This window comes from Cinclus cinclus, chromosome 1 (genome assembly GCF_963662255.1).
Source record: "Cinclus cinclus chromosome 1, bCinCin1.1, whole genome shotgun sequence".
In the NCBI taxonomy this organism is placed as follows: Eukaryota; Metazoa; Chordata; class Aves; order Passeriformes; family Cinclidae; genus Cinclus; species Cinclus cinclus.
Genome location: NC_085046.1, coordinates 130,779,486 through 130,797,581, shown reverse-complemented (window position 1 = coordinate 130,797,581; position 18,096 = coordinate 130,779,486). Strand labels below are relative to the sequence as shown.

The 18,096-nt window shown below is 38.3% G+C and overlaps 1 protein-coding gene across 1 annotated transcript in view; it reads right to left on the bottom strand.

Annotated features, from left to right (window-relative positions):
* Positions 1 to 18,096, bottom strand: part of VPS13B (vacuolar protein sorting 13 homolog B) — a 429,974-nt gene that overhangs the window by 19,144 nt on the left and 392,734 nt on the right. Inside the window, exons 45-56 of the mRNA XM_062490506.1 lie at positions 16,543 to 16,806; positions 16,314 to 16,397; positions 15,969 to 16,144; positions 15,320 to 15,490; positions 14,459 to 14,660; positions 13,275 to 13,463; positions 12,698 to 12,844; positions 11,198 to 11,469; positions 9,538 to 9,665; positions 8,744 to 8,943; positions 6,122 to 6,240; positions 4,167 to 4,981 (exon numbers count right to left, since the gene is read on the bottom strand). Of these exons, the coding sequence (XP_062346490.1) occupies positions 4,167 to 4,981; positions 6,122 to 6,240; positions 8,744 to 8,943; positions 9,538 to 9,665; positions 11,198 to 11,469; positions 12,698 to 12,844; positions 13,275 to 13,463; positions 14,459 to 14,660; positions 15,320 to 15,490; positions 15,969 to 16,144; positions 16,314 to 16,397; positions 16,543 to 16,806 (2,767 nt within the window). The remainder of the gene's footprint in view (positions 1 to 4,166; positions 4,982 to 6,121; positions 6,241 to 8,743; positions 8,944 to 9,537; positions 9,666 to 11,197; positions 11,470 to 12,697; positions 12,845 to 13,274; positions 13,464 to 14,458; positions 14,661 to 15,319; positions 15,491 to 15,968; positions 16,145 to 16,313; positions 16,398 to 16,542; positions 16,807 to 18,096) is intronic.

Sequence of the window (18,096 nt, the reverse complement as noted above, 5' to 3'; positions counted from 1 at the left end):
GGTTATTCCTTAATTATCTTTTTCACACTAGAATTCATTGCATTATGAACTTCCTTTGAGCAAAACACAGGAAATAACTCATCCACTATGAATTCAGAAATGGCAATCTTTCATACTTCGTAAATCAAAGAAATCCTTTTGGCAAAATCACAAATAGCTTTAGAATTACTTCCTTCCAGGAGCTTCCCGTATTTCTGCTAAAAGTGTGTGAGGGAGGTGGATGCGAGAGCCTCACAGCTACAGAGGAATGGGACTGCAGGCTCAGATGGTTGGGTTGCTTTTAGACACTGTAAGGCAGCGTTGTGATTTCACATCCTTACGTGATAGAATTGTGACAGGGAGTTTACACTGATACAATGTACTGCTTTACGGGAGTGTGCAGGTCAATTGCTTGATGGAGTGTTAGGAAAAGGTATGCAGATTTTTGACAAGTGCTTAAGAAGTTATTTTAAATCCACCCCAACCCTTCTAAGCTGATCATTTTCTTTCAGAGTGCAGTGAAAGCCAGACAAATGTCTTCTGCTCAGTACAGTTGTGTAAACAGCAATGACATCTACATGCTGATTAGGTTACTCATAGGGGAGTATTCCTTATGCATATCCCAGGAGAAGTATCTGCAGATCTGGTTTCCTATATAAATGCAGGGTTGCCAGCAGCTTGCTGGATTGCTGAGCACGCAGCAATCTGTTGCTGGAAAGCTATTTGCAGGTCTTGTCTTTCTCAGGCTGGTAAGCAGCAGATTTATTAGGGAAACAGTGCTGCATAACTCTTTTTTTTTTGGCAGCCCAGAGAGAGCAATTCAGAAATGGCAATAAATGTGAAACAGGAACTGTTTGGTCTTTGAGCCCTGGTACCACGAATTTCAGCTGGCACTGTCAGAGCAGCACAAGGTGTGACAGGGCCAGGAGACTGAAGGATGCCTCCAGCTCTCCCATGAGGGTCCTTGGTCTGCACTCTGCCCTCCTCATTCCCATCTCATCATTGAAAACTCCTGCTGTCCAGATGCTTTTCTTGTTTTCTTTTAACCCCTCCCAGTCATTCCTGTGGAAGGCTGAATCATGAAACTGAACAGAAGAGAAAATGTTACTCATATGAATTGAATTAATCTCCTACTATCATTCTAAGCTCCTGGAAAATCTATGATTCTTGTTGAATCTGTCCCACATTTCAGTTCTGGCAGGTTGAGAACACTGGTGCTTGTAATATAAAAAGTGGGAACCAGAGTGGACATAAGAGAGAGGGTGGGATGGACTACAAAAACAAAACCCAATTGCTACTGGCAATGCAATGAACAGAGCAGCAACACACATTGTGGTCCTGCTGTCCTGGAAAGGAGCATCCCCTGTCAGTCCTTTCTTGCCAGAACCAGGGGAAGCCAGAGCTCCAGACTGGGCCTGCAATTCCTTCACTGTAGGATTTTTAATAAATTATCTTTGCCACTGTATGAAGTGCTGAAAAGCTGTAGGGGAGGTGTGTACAGATGGGAGAAATGTTTTTTCTGCTTTTTCTGATCAATATTACAACAGTAATTCCTTAGAGCCTTTTTCTCCCCTAAATATGCTTGACATTCCTTGTCCTATGTGGTGGTGTGATGCAAAGTTGCTAGAGGACACTGCAGCTTAGTGCCTTGGTGCCCTGCAACATCCCCAGCAGGCACCATCAGCCTGGGACTTGGGGGACTCCAACTCCACTGGACTGCTGGGCCAGTCAGCATTTCAGGAATGTAGAGCAGATAAAAACCAGGAATGAAAACAGTTACACACAAACCTGAGGGGTTGCCTGGTATGCCAGGGATGGTTTGTTGTAATCTGTCCCTGCCTGTCAGGTTTGGGAAGCTCTGGCTGGATCGTGCTCGCCCTTGGAGAGTGTATGGGAATAATGTGTAACCTGCAGCATGGGTGACCCTCCTTAACCAATGCTCAGAGCAAACCCAACAACTCCTCACTGCCAGATTGGACCACCCAATCCGAGGAGGAAGGTGTGGGAGTAAGTCAGGAATAGGATAATGAGGTACCAGGAATAACCCCTCAGTTCACAAGCTCTGTGTGGCATTTTAGAAATACAGTATCATGTCAGGTTACCATTTGCCACTTTTGCATAGGAATTACATCCACTGATATGAAATAAATATGACTGTATTAGCAGAGAGACACTGAATTTTCTTTACAGGCAACTGTAGGGTCAGATGTGGTACCAATTTTGAATAGAATTATATTAACTTTTATATAGAGGACAACTCAGTTAGAGAAGAATAAGTGATTTCCATTGCAAATTTGGCTGATTTGAGATAAGCAATGCTAATCAGCATACTTGAACAGACTCTCCTGCCCCATTCATAGCTTTAATGGATTCTTGCCACTCCTCTGCAACCATAGGACAGCCTAATGCACCCACCTCATCAAGCTTTGGGGCAAATCCTGCCCCCTCCCACAGCTCAGCAGTGGTCCTGCACACAGTTAAGGGCAAAAGAGTGTATGAATATGAGGTATGGCTACATGGGAAGGCTGTCTCTGCAGATACTACCAATGATTTATGCATGGGACAGTGGTAAGCAGAAGGGGGTCAAACAACCCATATTCCAGATTAATGTAGTTAAAATTCAGGAGCACGAGGTCCTCTTCCATAAGAGACCAGCTGTGCTAATGGTGAGAAAAAACCTCAGGGTTTTCAGTTCATATAAAGCTTTTTGCGGATTTTTTCCTTCCTTTTTTACTTTGTTGACACAGTCAGCTGTTTTGACAAGCATCACAAAGTCTTCAATATAAACCATTTTCTTTTCTAATGCAAGCATTAATCACTATAATTCACCATTTTAATCATGGTGACACATTTCAAACAATAAATTTTAGTTTTAGTGCTTTTAGTGGCAGTTAAGTGTATATGCACATGTATTTTCCTGAAGACAAGTTCCACCAAAGCAAACTTCAGTTCTCAATACTTAAATCTGCTTGATTTCAGGTACATCACTGATCCCAGAACAAGTGACGGGGGAGAAGCATTTACACTGTGGACTATATCTGGCTACAGTTTCACTCTTAATTACCAAGCAACTAGATCTGCCCTTCTGTGTTATCAGATTTAACTACAAAACAAATCCAAACAAGTAGCAAAAATTTTGTAAGCATAATATTGCAAGAAAATAGTGAACTGGTACATTGTTCTGGTGCACAACTGTGTGTACTGTTGTCACAACCAGTAGTGCAAGTCAGGTATGCACACAGTAAAAGACAAGGTCAGCAATATAAATAGATTAAATACATGTGTAGTTTTGGAAAGTGTGCACAGAAGTCCGGTTGCAGTCATGCTTCCAGTCCAAATGGAAGCATTAGGATCTCAGAAAATCTGACCATTAGTATTGCTGGAAAATAAATCCCACGTTTCAGTGTGAAGTATGTTACTTGTGTGTAACATCATGGAGGAGCTTCCTTCTGTCTCAGGCACAAATTCTGTGCTACACCAAGACACATCAGAGACCAGTTTTCATTATTTCTACATTAGAATTTATGGAAAACAAAATATACCTGGTAACTTAAAAAGACTAATTGCTTGCCATAGATCCTATGTGGGAAAAAGTTACTAACAGCAAACTTCATACTTCTTGGATCAAAAGACAACAAACATCTGTGTGCCAGTTTAGATTGAAGGCTGTATGAAGAAAGACAGATTCTTAGTCCTAAACTGCAGCCAAAACGAGTTTTAACAACAAAACAACATTCAGGCTGTAATATAATATATAATTTATAATATATAATTTACTTCTGAATGCAGAGCAGCATGCTGAATAATTTGATTAAACACTGTTTTGGGGTGTTTATGTAAGGAATGTGGGTTGATTCTGACTAGTGCTATAATATAAAATGACAAACCTAAGCCAGCTAGAACACTTTTTATGTGATATTCAGGGTTTCAGGTGGCTAAAGCTTTCAGGTGGCTGGCTTACATCTAGCACAACATTGCAAATCTTCACTGGTGTCTGCTCAGCTATTTTATTTCCCTTCTGTTGTATGACAGGACCTGAAAGGTGTCTGAAAGTATCATTATCAAACAGTGCCTAAGGAGAACAAAAATTGTACGGCTAACATCTAGGGTTATCAACTCATTTTGAACAACAGTCACAGATTCCTGGTACCCAGTGAAAATGTTGCTTGCTAAGGAAAAGTACTGACCTGCTCTGAAAAGTGCTCCAGCAGCGTAATGCATGGCCAAGGCATGGACAAGTTGCCTGGCTGTGGTGAAGATGGGTCCTCGCTCAAACACAGAGAAGGAGAGAGGGGTGTGATCTGAGGCTATATACAGTTTCAAAGAAGCATGAATACTGACAAGGAGATTAACAGGTTGTATTTTTAATTTTCTTAGCTTAACTGGCTTGACTAAAGCTCTTGCATGCTCTCTCACTTGTTCAGGCACTCTCAGGGTAGTATCTGAAGCATTCATGGATTTACAAGAAGTTTTGTTTTCTGGAAGGTATGTATCAAACAAAGTCTTAATGTAGTAAACAAAGGTGTCTTCCACATACAGCCTAGCTGGCTTGAGCTCAAAGCTGAGGTCATTCATGTGAAACATGAAATTCTCTTCCTCGGAAAAAGCAATATAGAGTTTTATAAAGCAGTTTTCCTTATAGCTTTCCAAATCTTTGTTACAAACAATGAGATTGCTCATTCTTGACCACTGCGTGGTTTCATTTTTCTCTTCTTGGCACAGCAGGACTGCAAAATGGAAACTGGATTTGCTGTACAACTGATTGTCCAGTTGGAAGTCTTCACAATACACTTGGAGACTATGAAACTGTGGGAGGCCTTCCACAGAGTCCTGCTGGAACTCCTGTGACAGGGAGCTGGTGGCTGGGGCCATGTGGAGGAAAATATTGTCTACTGTGAGACGCAGGAGCTCAGATGACACTTTGTGGTTTGTAATATCATCAAATGCAGCAAGACTTAACTGACTGATGAACATTTTCAGTGACAGGGTCTGCTCTTGACTTCTAGACAGGAGGGAAAAGAAGTTTTATTACTTTCTGTCTTTTTCATTCACCTGGTACCTTGCTTACTTGAAGAGCTATCAAGAGAGACATTCTCTGTAATATGTGGGAAACTCCTTGTGCAAATCATGCTAACATTACTGGGGTTTGGCAACCTTAATCAGCACCGTGAGTACCACTCAGGAAGTCTTCTAATAAATGGGACAGTATCCATCTATACCAGGGTTGTCTTTTTTATCAGTCAACAGGACAGTTTGGACAGAAGCATCTCAATCTACACAGTAATTCCCTATTACATAATGCTACAGAGACAGATAAAACACACCACAAATACAATTTTTTGACAATTCATGTACAACCTCAGATGTTTCACTGAAGGTTACTATTGCAGATAATAATTTCATATCACATGCAGTGAGTGCCCTCCACTGAAGCCACTGCAGTATCTTTAAAACTGATGGCATTGAGGGCCTCCCCCCTGCAATGTAAACTGCCCAAGTTTAACTGGCAAATGGACTATTAGGTACTGCTGATGACCACTTGTTGGGGATTAACACTTAATTACAATGCAAATAAAAAAAGTACAACAAATTCCACTCAAATTGTAACAAGATTGCTGGAGACCAAGCATTCTGCAGCTTAGAAATAAGTAGTATTATAATTGCACTTGAATGAAGCTGAGGATCAGACTGTGGTGTATTATGGAAGTGGGGAAATCTTCTAAAGAAGGGTGTTATAATCAAGCATGATTAATTACTAACTGTAAGCTATTTGTACAGCTCTTGCATATTAAGTCTTTGGGAGCTTGTAAGATTACAGATGGCAGGACCTGGCTAAATACATTTTAAACTGATGAACACACTCAAAATTAATTATTATGGAAAATGCTTTTTATTTTTTTTAAAAAACTGAACAACTCAGGTCCTCTTTTTGTACCAGTCATCTACTGTTTACCCTAAAGTGACATAACTTTTGATGTTAGACTGTCCTTTTTCACTGTGATATACAAAGCCATATGGTCTAAACATATGGTACAGAGTATGCAGCAAACAGTTAAGCCAAAGTTTCTAAGTGAGTTAACACTTAGAAAGCTGACTGAGCTCTCAGCAATGCTTTTAATCATCTTTTATGTGCTTTATGTACCTGTTGAGGTTGATACCAACAGATCCTGCTCTTCCTTCTGGGGCCAAGTTTATGACTATTGTTCCACAGTGATGGGTGATGTCCACATAAACACAGCCAAAGCCAGTTAAGAACACAATCTAGAGGAGAGGGTAAAAAACAAATGGAATGTAACTCAAATCACTATTTTCAATGTAATAAATTAAATTAATGCTATCAATGTCTACTGGTTGAGATCCTTTGCTCAAATCAGGATACTATTCAGGAAAAAAGTCAGATTTCAGTAATTCAGAAAATAACTGTTCTGATACTTCAAGTATTTCAGTTATACAGGGAGATGAAATTTCTAGCTCATTATTCAATTTCATAACTGAATACATTTTAGTAAGAAACTTCTCCAGGAAAAAGCAAAATGTGCTGGGGAGGTTGTTTATATGAAAATAATAAATAGGAAATTTTAATTTGTGATTTTGGATTAAGAAGAAAGGCATTTTCCTGGAGCACTAAAAATACCACTTTCTCCTCTAGAAAACAAACCCTAAACTAACATTATGTTGCTATGCTGTAGCTCAGAGGGCTGATGAATGGCTGATAGCATGATGTAAAACACATGAAGACTGAAAAGTAAGTAACATTGTGGATCCATGAAAACTTGAATTAAAAACTCAAGACTGAGCACATCATTGAGCCATTTAAACTGGTTTGTGAGAACACCGTCACAGGCAAGGTGCCACCATGAGGAAATGGCAAAAATCTATTGGAAAGCATAAAATATCTAAAAAGGCAGGAAAAACAGGAATTTGACAACAGATTTGTGTCTTTCTTGCAAGTGTACAAACTTTCATTCTAGAAAGCTGTCTTCAGGAACATCCTACTTATAGAAGTGATGTACTGCTTTTGGAGCTGAATTCTGCAATATTTCCATGCAAGTTTTGTATTTCTCCAGAACAGAAAAGACTAAGATCTTTTAAAGGTTCGGAAAACTCACAGCAGTCCTTTTTAGAGGAAGCTGGTTTCCCTTTTCTTTTAAGGTTACTATCAACACAATTATTTACTAGATTGCAATGACAGAAGCTATAATATAAAGGAATGCAAACTTGAGAAATAACAAAGATATTGGGCTAGCACAGGTAAAATAAACAGCTGTTTGTCTTTAGGCAAAGCAAAGAACCTTTATTGCTGTTAAGAAGTCACCAGAAGCAAAAACAATTGGAAGTTTAGTAGGATCAGCACTTAAACTGATCCTGTTAGGCTATTCATAATAAAAATAATTGTACAGATAATTAAATTTCATTAACCAAATTTCTTATTCTTCTGAAAGTTAGATATAAGAAAATTCCTAATTTTGACATGTCAGTTTTAATCCTTTGTTTGTCTAGAAGAGATTCACAATCCTACATGGAATTGAAGAAAAAAGAACATTTACAGAATTTTCAAAACTCCAATTATTCTAAACAAACCTCCACTGATCTTGAAGATTTGTAATTTTTAATTCCAATTTCAGATTATTCTGATAATAAATATTTCAATATTAGTTTTAAGTAGTTTTAAATTTACTTTCTAACAGAAAAAGAAGTACCTATCTGTGACTACATAGAAGAAATACAAATTCCCCAAGATATTCAAATCCCAGTTATTTCACAACCTGAACTGAATTGTATGTGATGTTATTAGTATATTCCTTATTCACTTATATTTATAGTTTTCTAAGGGAATGCCAGACTTAGAAATCCTGGGAAAATTTTCAACATGTACATCCCAAAACTTCAATAATAGAAGGCTATACTTTTTTTTGGAGAGCTGTTCAAGTAGACAATGATCCCCAAATGTTGTCTTAGCATCTAATTCCTTCTAGGAGCCAGATACTTATAAAGAACCCTGGTCTGGCATAACATTAATGACTGAAATTTGAAACCATGCATTGCTTGACTGGCTTGCTGAATGGAACTGAACTACTTGCTATATAACATAACACTCAATAATCAAGAGCATTTTGTGATTTGTGCCCAGGGAAAACATCTGAAACTAGTATTTCTTTCAAAGAGCCAAGCAGTTTATGTTGATTCCATGTAAACTAATGACTTCAAAGATGGAAAAAATTCCCATCAACAAGAAGTACTCCAGTCAAGGAAGCTTTCATTTACCTCAAGACCCAGAGAAAAATAACAGAGTGAAAGAAAAGGGATGGGTTGTTTTGTTTTAGAAAGACATGAGCAGCTTCTGTAAAGACACAGAGGGAGAATGAACGCGATGATTCCTACAAGACATAAAGATAAAAATCCCGTAATAATTAAGTGACCAAATTTCCTGGATCCTGTTGCATTCTTTGCTTACAGGGCCCAGAAATTTTCAAGACTGACTTTTCCAGGCAACACCAGGTTGATTAAAAAGTGAAAAAAATCAGTGTTATAAAGCCTCTACTTTCAATCCAGCTAGTTCTAAAAAGAGACCATAAAGAAGATAGTCTGTGTTCTAAAACTTCCACAGGAAGGGACTTAATTAGGCAGGAGAGTTCCCAGGAGTTAAATAAAACCCCTTTAACCAACAGAAAGGATACACTTATTGCAGAGGAACAATGCACTGTGTAGGTCAGAAAGACAACCATTTGTGATGTGAACTAGGAAGTAGCTGATAATGATTTACTTGTGTTCCTTGGTTGTTGATGTCCACAAAATCACTCCATTCGTTTACTATTTCATCAGATGACACCACTTTCAGGAGAATACTGGGCAATAAATCTCTTGTTTTGCAATCTGGATAGCTGGAGATTTGATGGTAAAGTTCATGATGAACCGAACATTCAGCTGGAATCTTTCTACAGTAAACTTCAAACTTTGGTGTATCTGAAATTTTATAAAATATAAAAGATCAGAGCCTTCTAAAACCTGTATGAAATCAAAACTAATCTATGCTTGCACAAATAAAAGTTTCTGTCTGAAATATTCCTAGTAAATAAAAACATTGCTTTTCTATTGGTTAGAATATTATATGTTTGGTTTTTTTCCTTTTCTCTTTCCATTTCATAAAGTTTTACAGAAATAATGTTCCGCTGATCATTACATTAACTTACTGTAACCAGACTTTTGACAGTACATTTTGTGTAACATTTGCAAATCTGAGGAAATATAAATATTTCATGAAATTGAATTGATGTCAACAAACTCCCACAGCCTGTGGAATTCCTACAGCTGAGTCACCTTGACAGCTGGAACCAGGGAGACCCAAAAGCCCAGAGACCAATATCTAAGTTCATACTCCTGACCTTACAATTAGCTCCAGTAGCTTCCAGAGTCTCTCACATTGAGACAGACCTTCATGAGAGCACCAAGTTCTTACTATAACCAAAACACACATTGAACTCAATTTTGGACTGGAGATAGAGTAAAATAAGTTACACTACAACAGTGCACTGTTTCTGATTATTGCATCGTACCCACCTTTGAAATTCTCTTTTACAAGCAATGGAATGGAGCACCTATTGTGGATAATGATACGAGGACTAGGATCTTCTGTAAGTGTTAGGTATGTCACACCAAGATGCTCTTGGTAAGTCAGTGCTATAGCTCTAAAACAGAAGCAGATATATTGGATTATGCCTGTTTTGGATGAAATCTTTAGATATTATTATCCTGAACAATTAAAAACATTCAAAACTAGCATCTTTAAGATTCTTCATGATCAAGTTCCAAGTCCACAGATATTTATCTACATTTAGGCAAGTACACCTCTCCACTTCAACAGAAGAACACATGGAAATAGCCTAAAAAAAATGAGAGAAGAAATTGCTTCATGGAGAGTACTCATGAGTTAAACTGAACATGTGTGCCTACAAGATGAGAGCCGTAGCCAGCAGAGTTTTATATTAAATTAAAAGCATGAGATTGTAGGCCCAAAATTTCAACATAAATATTTCAAATTTTCCAGAAGAATTTGAATGTATACTTCTCTGGTACACATGAAAGATATTTGAACAAATATGTAGATCTAACTGACTGCTCCCCTGGAATGATCCACAATGCTATTGCTCTTTTACATGTTAATGTTATGGATCATCACTACATCCAAATTTCCAAATGAGATTAAATGAATTTAGTTCTACTCATTAACTACATAAATTATCTTCATGCATAAACATAAATTCTTCTTTTATTTCTCTTTTGCACATGTATTGGCTGTTGCTAAAACCCTTAACATCATGGTGTTTTTAAAAAATAGTCTTAAAATCTGATTAAGAACATGAGATTCTCTATGCCTGTGGCAGAATGATAAAGAATCCTTCCTTTACTGTTTTCACTAAAATTTTTAAAATCTGAGGTCTGTGTGAGAATCTTTAGTATCCAAAATGACACCTCTTGGACTCTGCAGAGGAACTGTATGAGGGTTGGAATAATATCAAGCACTCCAGGCAAGAGAAAAATCACATCTCTGGTAACATATACTGATGTAGCTTCTCTAATTTCAGCAGATTGTTTCTTGCTCGTACCAGAATAAGCCTGAGTAGATTCAGATATCAGGTTCAAGAAATGAAGCTGCTCATCTGACAGGTCACTGGACTGCTGTTTTAACTAGCTGCTTCCATAAGTTTGTAAGTAGAAGGCACAACTACACAGTTCAAGCTTTAAAACTTGAAATCTTTCTTTGCTGTAATCTCAAAATAGTTTCAACCCTTTTGTCTTTTCTTCTTTATCCTCTTATTATGCTTGTAAAAATGTATGTCTACCTTTCATAAGCAAAACGTAAATTTTTTTATTGCATTATTACACACTGCCCTTGAACTCCTAAATTGTTCTTCACAAATTAAAAAACACCTTAATTCCCCAATATAAGCTTTTCATGCTCTTATTTGCAGGCACAGAAAAAAACCAGCAGGCCATACATTCTAAAAAGTGTACAACTAGTACATGGTCATATCACTAAACCATTTCCAACAAAAGCATCGAAACCATCAGAAGATCATTTTTAAATTAAAGTAAGACTTGACACAACATATGGGGGGCACGTGTTACTTCGACTGTCGCATTAATCTCTTACGGTTTCTGACTAGCTGAGGCTTCCCAGCAACAAGTTTACTGCTGGCGAGTGCCCATTGCACAGTACCTGGTACAGAATCCACTCTCAGCACAGGTGTCCGTGGGCACTGCCACGCTCTGCCTCGCCAGCTCTGCGCTCACCACGGCCGGGAGGCTCCAGAGCTCGCGGCTCCCGGCGCTGAAGCTCAGCACCAGGCGCCTGTCCCCGAGGGATGTCCCTGCTGCCGAGGGACCCGGCTCTGACAGCAGGTCCCAGCAGGGCACGGCGCTCAGCGCCTCCCCGGAGCCTGCCCCGGCCGGGCCCACGCTGAACACCGCGCTGTCAGGTGAGTGGAAGTCCTGCGAACACAAAGAGGTGGTGGTAGCATGGCATGCTGGCTCCTAAAAGGAGGTTTATCCACGTTGATTTTGCACAGAACGCTCTCAAGTAGCCAATGACCACACCTAATGGAAGGTTGCACTTAAGTGCGTCGCATTAAAGGCTATTTGGCCAAATTCTGTCTTCAGGTATAGGTTTGCAGCACAGCTATCTGGGGGTGCTGAGCAGCTGGGTCTAGTGGAAGATCTCTCTGCCTGTGCTGAAGGGTTCGGAACTCGATGATCTTTAAGAGCCCTTTTGACACAAGCCTTTCTGTGACAGCCTCTGATTCTGTGATGCACAGTAGGCTCTCAGTAGCAGAACATAGCTCTACCAAAATCAAGTTACATACATTCCTGTAACACAACTGTGTGAAATGAGTCCATTTAGAGTTGCAAAACTAAGAATGGATTTTAGCCTCAACTTTCTCCCAATTCCCCATCCCATAAGACTGCCACAAAATGTGTGATGCACAACTGTAGATACTGATGTGAAGAAAACTAAAGATGGAAAACAATACAGAAAAAGGAACTTTAACAATCTGTTGATCTGCCAGCTCTTCTACTAAGTTTGACCCTGAGAATTCTTTCCACGTATTTTACTATAAATGTAATCTTCAATAAATATGTATAAATGGTTGATTAAAATACATTGACCGTGCATACATTTTGGTTCCTGCAACCTAGTCCTTAAATAATTCTGTGAGATTATTAGAAAACTGATATTCACAATTTGATGCAGTTTATGAAATACATAAACTTTGGGCACATCTCTAGTTCTGCAGCTTTGCTCAGATAACTGGAATCTTCCCAAAAGGATAACAAAAAGTTTTCAGCCTGCCAGGCCAATATACCTCTTTTACACGCAAACTCAGTAAAAATTCTGAGAACGTTTTCAACAGCTACTACGGATTACGCTGCCTATTTTACAGAAATGGCCATTAGTGCCTGAACAGATGGAGAACAGGCAGAACTAATTCTGCAATGTGCAAGAATTTGCTGCTTGCACAGATTTCAGAACACAGTTAATTACTGGAGTTGAACTTACCCAGGATTCAGTATTCTAAATTACATAAATTATTTTATGATTATTAGGTCTAAAGATTTCTGTTCCAAGCACTTCTATATGCAACTCACCTAAATACAGATGCAGAAGTAAACAACCATTTTCCACAGATGACAAACAAAACCAGTATCTACAGTGCTTTACCTCTTCTCCTGAGTGGGGTTTGGAAATAAAAAGCTGTGGTCTGTAATAGATTTGAAATGATGTATCATTGATTATTGTTGTCTTATCTTCTATCTGTAGAATTTGTATACCTTGTCGAACCATGGAAGAAATGCAGAATTCACACAACTGTAAGATAATGAAAAATTGTGATGAAGTCACACAAAGCCACAAAAGTAGTGAAATGTAGCAATAGAAGTGCTGTTTTCTTTCTAATCAAAGATACCCTCTCTATATTCATGCACTTTGTAACTGGAGCCACATCACCACATCACGTACTTTTGAAGTTGCATCTGTCAATATTATCCAAACATAATTGAGAATTCATTAATTCTTTTTCCAGGAGATATTGTATTTTCTTCATGGGTTGCACAGTATGCTTTTGGCAATCTAATTCTTAAAATTATATTTCACACATTGTTTATACTCTCTTTATGTTGGACATATATTAACATAATTAGGGAGAAGCTTTCACACTGCATACATTTGATTGTTTTATCTGCTATATGACTTTGTTTTTACATGATAAAGTTACAAATAATTATAATTTTCTCCTAACCTTTTGATGACCTGGAAAAGCACCAAGTTTAATTTCAGCTTCAACAAAACCTTCTTCATCCAATGTTACTACTTCCCCATTATCAGCATCCTTCCATTTTGGAGAGGTCACATTATGAACCAGTTTAATTGCCACTGATTTGTGCACAGTATTAGTGTTTGCCCAGTATATTCCAACCTGAAAAGCTTCCTGCAAGTGAAAAAATGACTGATCATCAGTTGTTCACAATTCGATACATTTCTATTACACTTCTAAATGCGGGTTCCAGTAGGCAGTGAATATAATTTCCTGCCTTTCTCCCTCTGATTCTTTTTACATGGTACAAGGATAGAGGAAACCACAAGGTGGATAAGGAACTGATCCTCACAGGGGATCAAGGCGGTAGTCTACACTGAGATGTTTTACTAGGCAGACCTTTTGTTTATTAACAGACATACCTGGGTGGAAAAAAGATGGCAGAATAAACACGAAGTATCAGATTGCTCAACTGGAATTAACAAGCTGCTGTGTCAAATCACCTTAATTATTTCAAAACTAAAGAATATCTGAGTTACAATAAAAAAGAATGTGCATGGCCAAGATATGTAGGAAGATCTGTTACACTGAATTAAGGAAGGCAGGCAGCCTAAAAAAAATCTTCCTCTATTGTAATTCATTCTGTGTCATAATCAGCTTTTCTTGGTAACATTAAAAGCTATGAAATAACATAACATAAAGAGCTCTCAAGCTAAACATTCCTTTCAGGTTGTCAATTTTGCCACTATAGTCAACAATTTCCCAAGAGACACGTTGGCACAGCAGGGGCCAAACTCTTTACTTGGCCTTTATAGCAATTTTCATGGGCTGCTACCTTACACCCATGTTGCAGATTCTTTGGCTGAATTGAGAGGAAGGGGAGAAGGCTGGTGATGGAATGAAGGCCTTCTTCCTACAGTGTCTTCCAGACAATTTTTAACCATGTATCTACAGGATGTTGTTTTACAAACATTGCCACCAATGTTGGGTTACCCACTCAGTGACTCAGTGTGGTGAATTCCTACTGTTATTGCTAGTCCTCATCCTACGACTAACAGACAAACAGACACAGTGACTGGACAGTGGGAGTCATCTGGAGCAATAACCATTCTTCTGGAACAGTGTTTTTAGCAGAACTGCACCTGCTAAAGTGAATATAGCAAAGTTACCTCGAAGTTGGGAGGTATAATTACTTTCCCACTAGGTACTTGAAGAAGAATCTTCTCTCCTTCAAACAGCCAGAGGTCCCACTTGGACTGATTGATAAGCAATGACCAGGGCAGGAGTTCAATCAGCAGAGTTTTAACACATGGTTTCCACACTGACAGCTTTACCCGCATTGGACTATCCCATTGGGAGAGCTGTCCATTGCTGTCAAAAATAAATAAGCAAAAACATAAAGTCAAAGGAATAATGAATTCAAGATTGCAAATACTAAGATGTCATTTTCTGAAATGTGCAATTTTTGGTTGTGAAATAGAAAAACAACTCTTCTTACCTTATCATTCTGGAACACACTGAGGTGCTGTCAGAAAGATCTAGGTAAGTTTAGGCTATAAAGGCTTATTTTTAACTTCACAAGCTCAACCTAAATTTAGTCAATTAATAATGCCTTAACAGAGTTACCACTGTCCTTCAGAGCTAAATCTGTGACTTCTGTAGTCATCAAATCACATTTCCTTTTTGTTTCCCCAACAACTACTACAGCAACTCCCTGTTTCTCTACTGAAACAAACAGCAGCTGAATAAACAGCCTCTAGAGCTGCAGTAAGGAAAGTGCACTCACAAAAAAATGGTTCCATTTTTAAAAAATCCATACTGATGCAATCTTCTCAGTGTAAACAAGGAGAGCCCTGAGGCTGACCTAATTTTTTTCCCCACCTGCCACAGATTCTGCAGTTTACAGTCAGGAATTATGCAATTGCTGAAAATATATCCAATGTTCATCACATATAGTCTTCCAGAATGTGATTTCAGTTTATTTGGAAAGGCAATGCAAGAGTCATGAAGAAGGTTTATCAAGGAATTACCTGTCTGAATCCTTCCTATTATAAGGCCATGCAGGCTGGGGAGGACCAGCAGTGCCATAGAACTCAGAGAGCACTTGGCTGACGTTGCCATCTGGATGGGATTTAGTTGCTATCTGTTTAATCAGAGTGGTTGAGATAGGGACTGCACACTCTGATGGATCATCTTCTTCCCTGCCATTGAAAACAGACTCAGTCACTTTCACAAGATCAAGCCTTAGCATTAGCATTTTCTCTAATGTGACTTCCCAAGTGTACTCTGCAGCAAGAACATTCTCCTGGTAATCGTGGATGATTCAAGTTATGATGTCTAAGTTCCTGAGAATTTACTGATGTGCATGGATTTGTTATGATGCTGTTATGACCCTAAAACCCCCTCCTTATTTCAAAAAACCATTTCAAGATAATTCAGGAATTTATTTTTTAAAACACAAGAATATGGACTGCTTAATTAAACAAATTCCACTGTCCTTAGGACAGTTATACCAAATTTAATATTTCCTCTGATATAATTTCAGCTACATATGCTTGTTCTGTCATATACCCTCTGGGCATGTCACACTTTTAGAAAAAATGCCAAATAAGTGGAAGTGTAAATTATACTTTCTTTTCCATACAAATGAACCACTTTCAAGGAAAATGAGTATTTTACCTGGCTTGAAAAGTCAGGTGGTGTGTAAGATCAGGTTCTATGTTTTGCAGTGCTTTCTCTTGCCCTTTCCCTGGAATCACTTGCATTTCATTCAGTCCCAGGCTTCTTTTCTCTATATGTATGATAATAGGGTCTGGAAGATGGCTCCTTACAATGAAAAGAGGGCTGAAAACAATCTACAAAAAGAAAAAAAAACACAACAATTTGAAGCCAATTTTATTTCAGTATTACAACTGTTGAAACAAACTATTGATAAATCTTTACAGTGGGTCATTCTGACCTTAATTTATTATATGACATATAAGGCATAAACATTTAGATTTCAGAGACATTAAATGCACTTACTATTCGCTGTTGCACAGGGGAATTGGGCTCTAAAGTCAAAATTGTGCACCACACATATGTAATTGAACTCTTCGAAGATGGTACCTGTTTGTAGAAAGATCAGCATTACACTATTTCAGGATTATAACACTCACTATTTCATTATATCAAACAGAAGTCTAAATGCAAAGTACTCGGTTCTTTCAGACATTTTTAATGCTTGATTCCATATACCCACTTCTAGTCATACCTGAATGACAGTGCTGTGTTCTGTGTGTTTAGAACTTAGACACACATCTTGGGACCAGTCTTCATCTCCTGTAGATTTCACGCTCAACTCAGTGAGCTCATTGTTTTCAAGGATGTATGAAGGCAATTTCTGCTTGGCTGCAAGGCAGTTTATGTGTTCTTTAACAACAGCCTGTCCATCTTGACTAATGTAATGCTGAACCACTTTCAATTCAATACTTTCAGAAAGGTAACTACAGACTGTCTGTCTTCCACAGATTAGGATCTAAAATACATAAAAAATACAACTCTTATGTAAACAATTGTGGAAAAAAATGGTCAAAATTTAATTAGAGATTGAAAACCTTCTGTAGAAGAATAATCTCTCTGCTTTAGGCTTTCCCAAGGACTGCTGAAGGTAAAACATTATTTTTATTGGCTGAATGTGTGTGCAATTTCATAGAAATCTAGGGATTACAATGCTTGGAATATTGCTAAGGCAGTATCCACACTTGAAAGAAACACATAACATATTCACTTTCCTTCCCACTGAACTCAGCAGTACTGCCCATGGCTGGCACTCCTGGTTTGGATTTTAAGAGTTCTGTGATGGTCTCTGAATGTTGAGTCACAGGGATGTACTTCAGAAGGGTTTCTACTGATACCTCACATTCCCATCACAAGTCAATGATCCAGACCTTTCACCATATGTCTGCTGTTTTAAAGCTTATAATTTCATCAAATGACTGTAACATGTTTCTGTATTTAAGTGAATCCACCTATAAAATGACCAAATTAGACTCAGCATTGTTGCTGTCCATCATGCATGAATTGTTTATTGTAGAGGTACATCGACTTTCTCCAAGCTGTACCAGGGAACACCATTCCATGCGTATCCCTGTACAACCATCATAATTTCTTTTTTCATAAATGAGGGCACACACCACAGCTACAACCTACCATGTGAAATCTCAGCAGGGCTTTCAGTGACACCTGGCACTGCTCCTGTCTGGTCAGCTGTACTGTTGTTGTGCAGAACAGCACTGCCACATCCATAAGCTCAGCATGTTCTGTCCACCACATGCTCTGGCTTCTGCCAGTGGAGGAAGAACAGCTGCAGTGTTATTACATGTCTCTTTACAAAGATTGCAAAGGGAAAGTTATTGCACAGCAGCTCATTTTCAATTGTTAGTTTGGTATTCTTTCATTTTAAAAAATATGTAGGCCTGAATTACAAACCAGAGTATATTATGAACGGTTTCTTAAAAAAAATAAGAGAAAAATCTGTTTCTCAAAAGTTTAAAATATGGAAGAGATTGTGTAACTTAGGACTGTCAGAACCATGCAAAGGGACGTTTACTGGAGCATATAAAGTACATGTTGGTAACTGAGCTTTTAAATGCTAAGATCAACACCAAAGTCAAGAAAAAGTTGTAAAAATTCCCCGAAATAGCCCCAAAAGACTGCTATACTTGTTTTTTGCAGATCCCAGTAGAAGAGAATAAATTAAAAAGTGACTAATTCATGAATAGGCAACAGTTTAAATTACTCATGCTATTTTTTCCTAACTGGATCA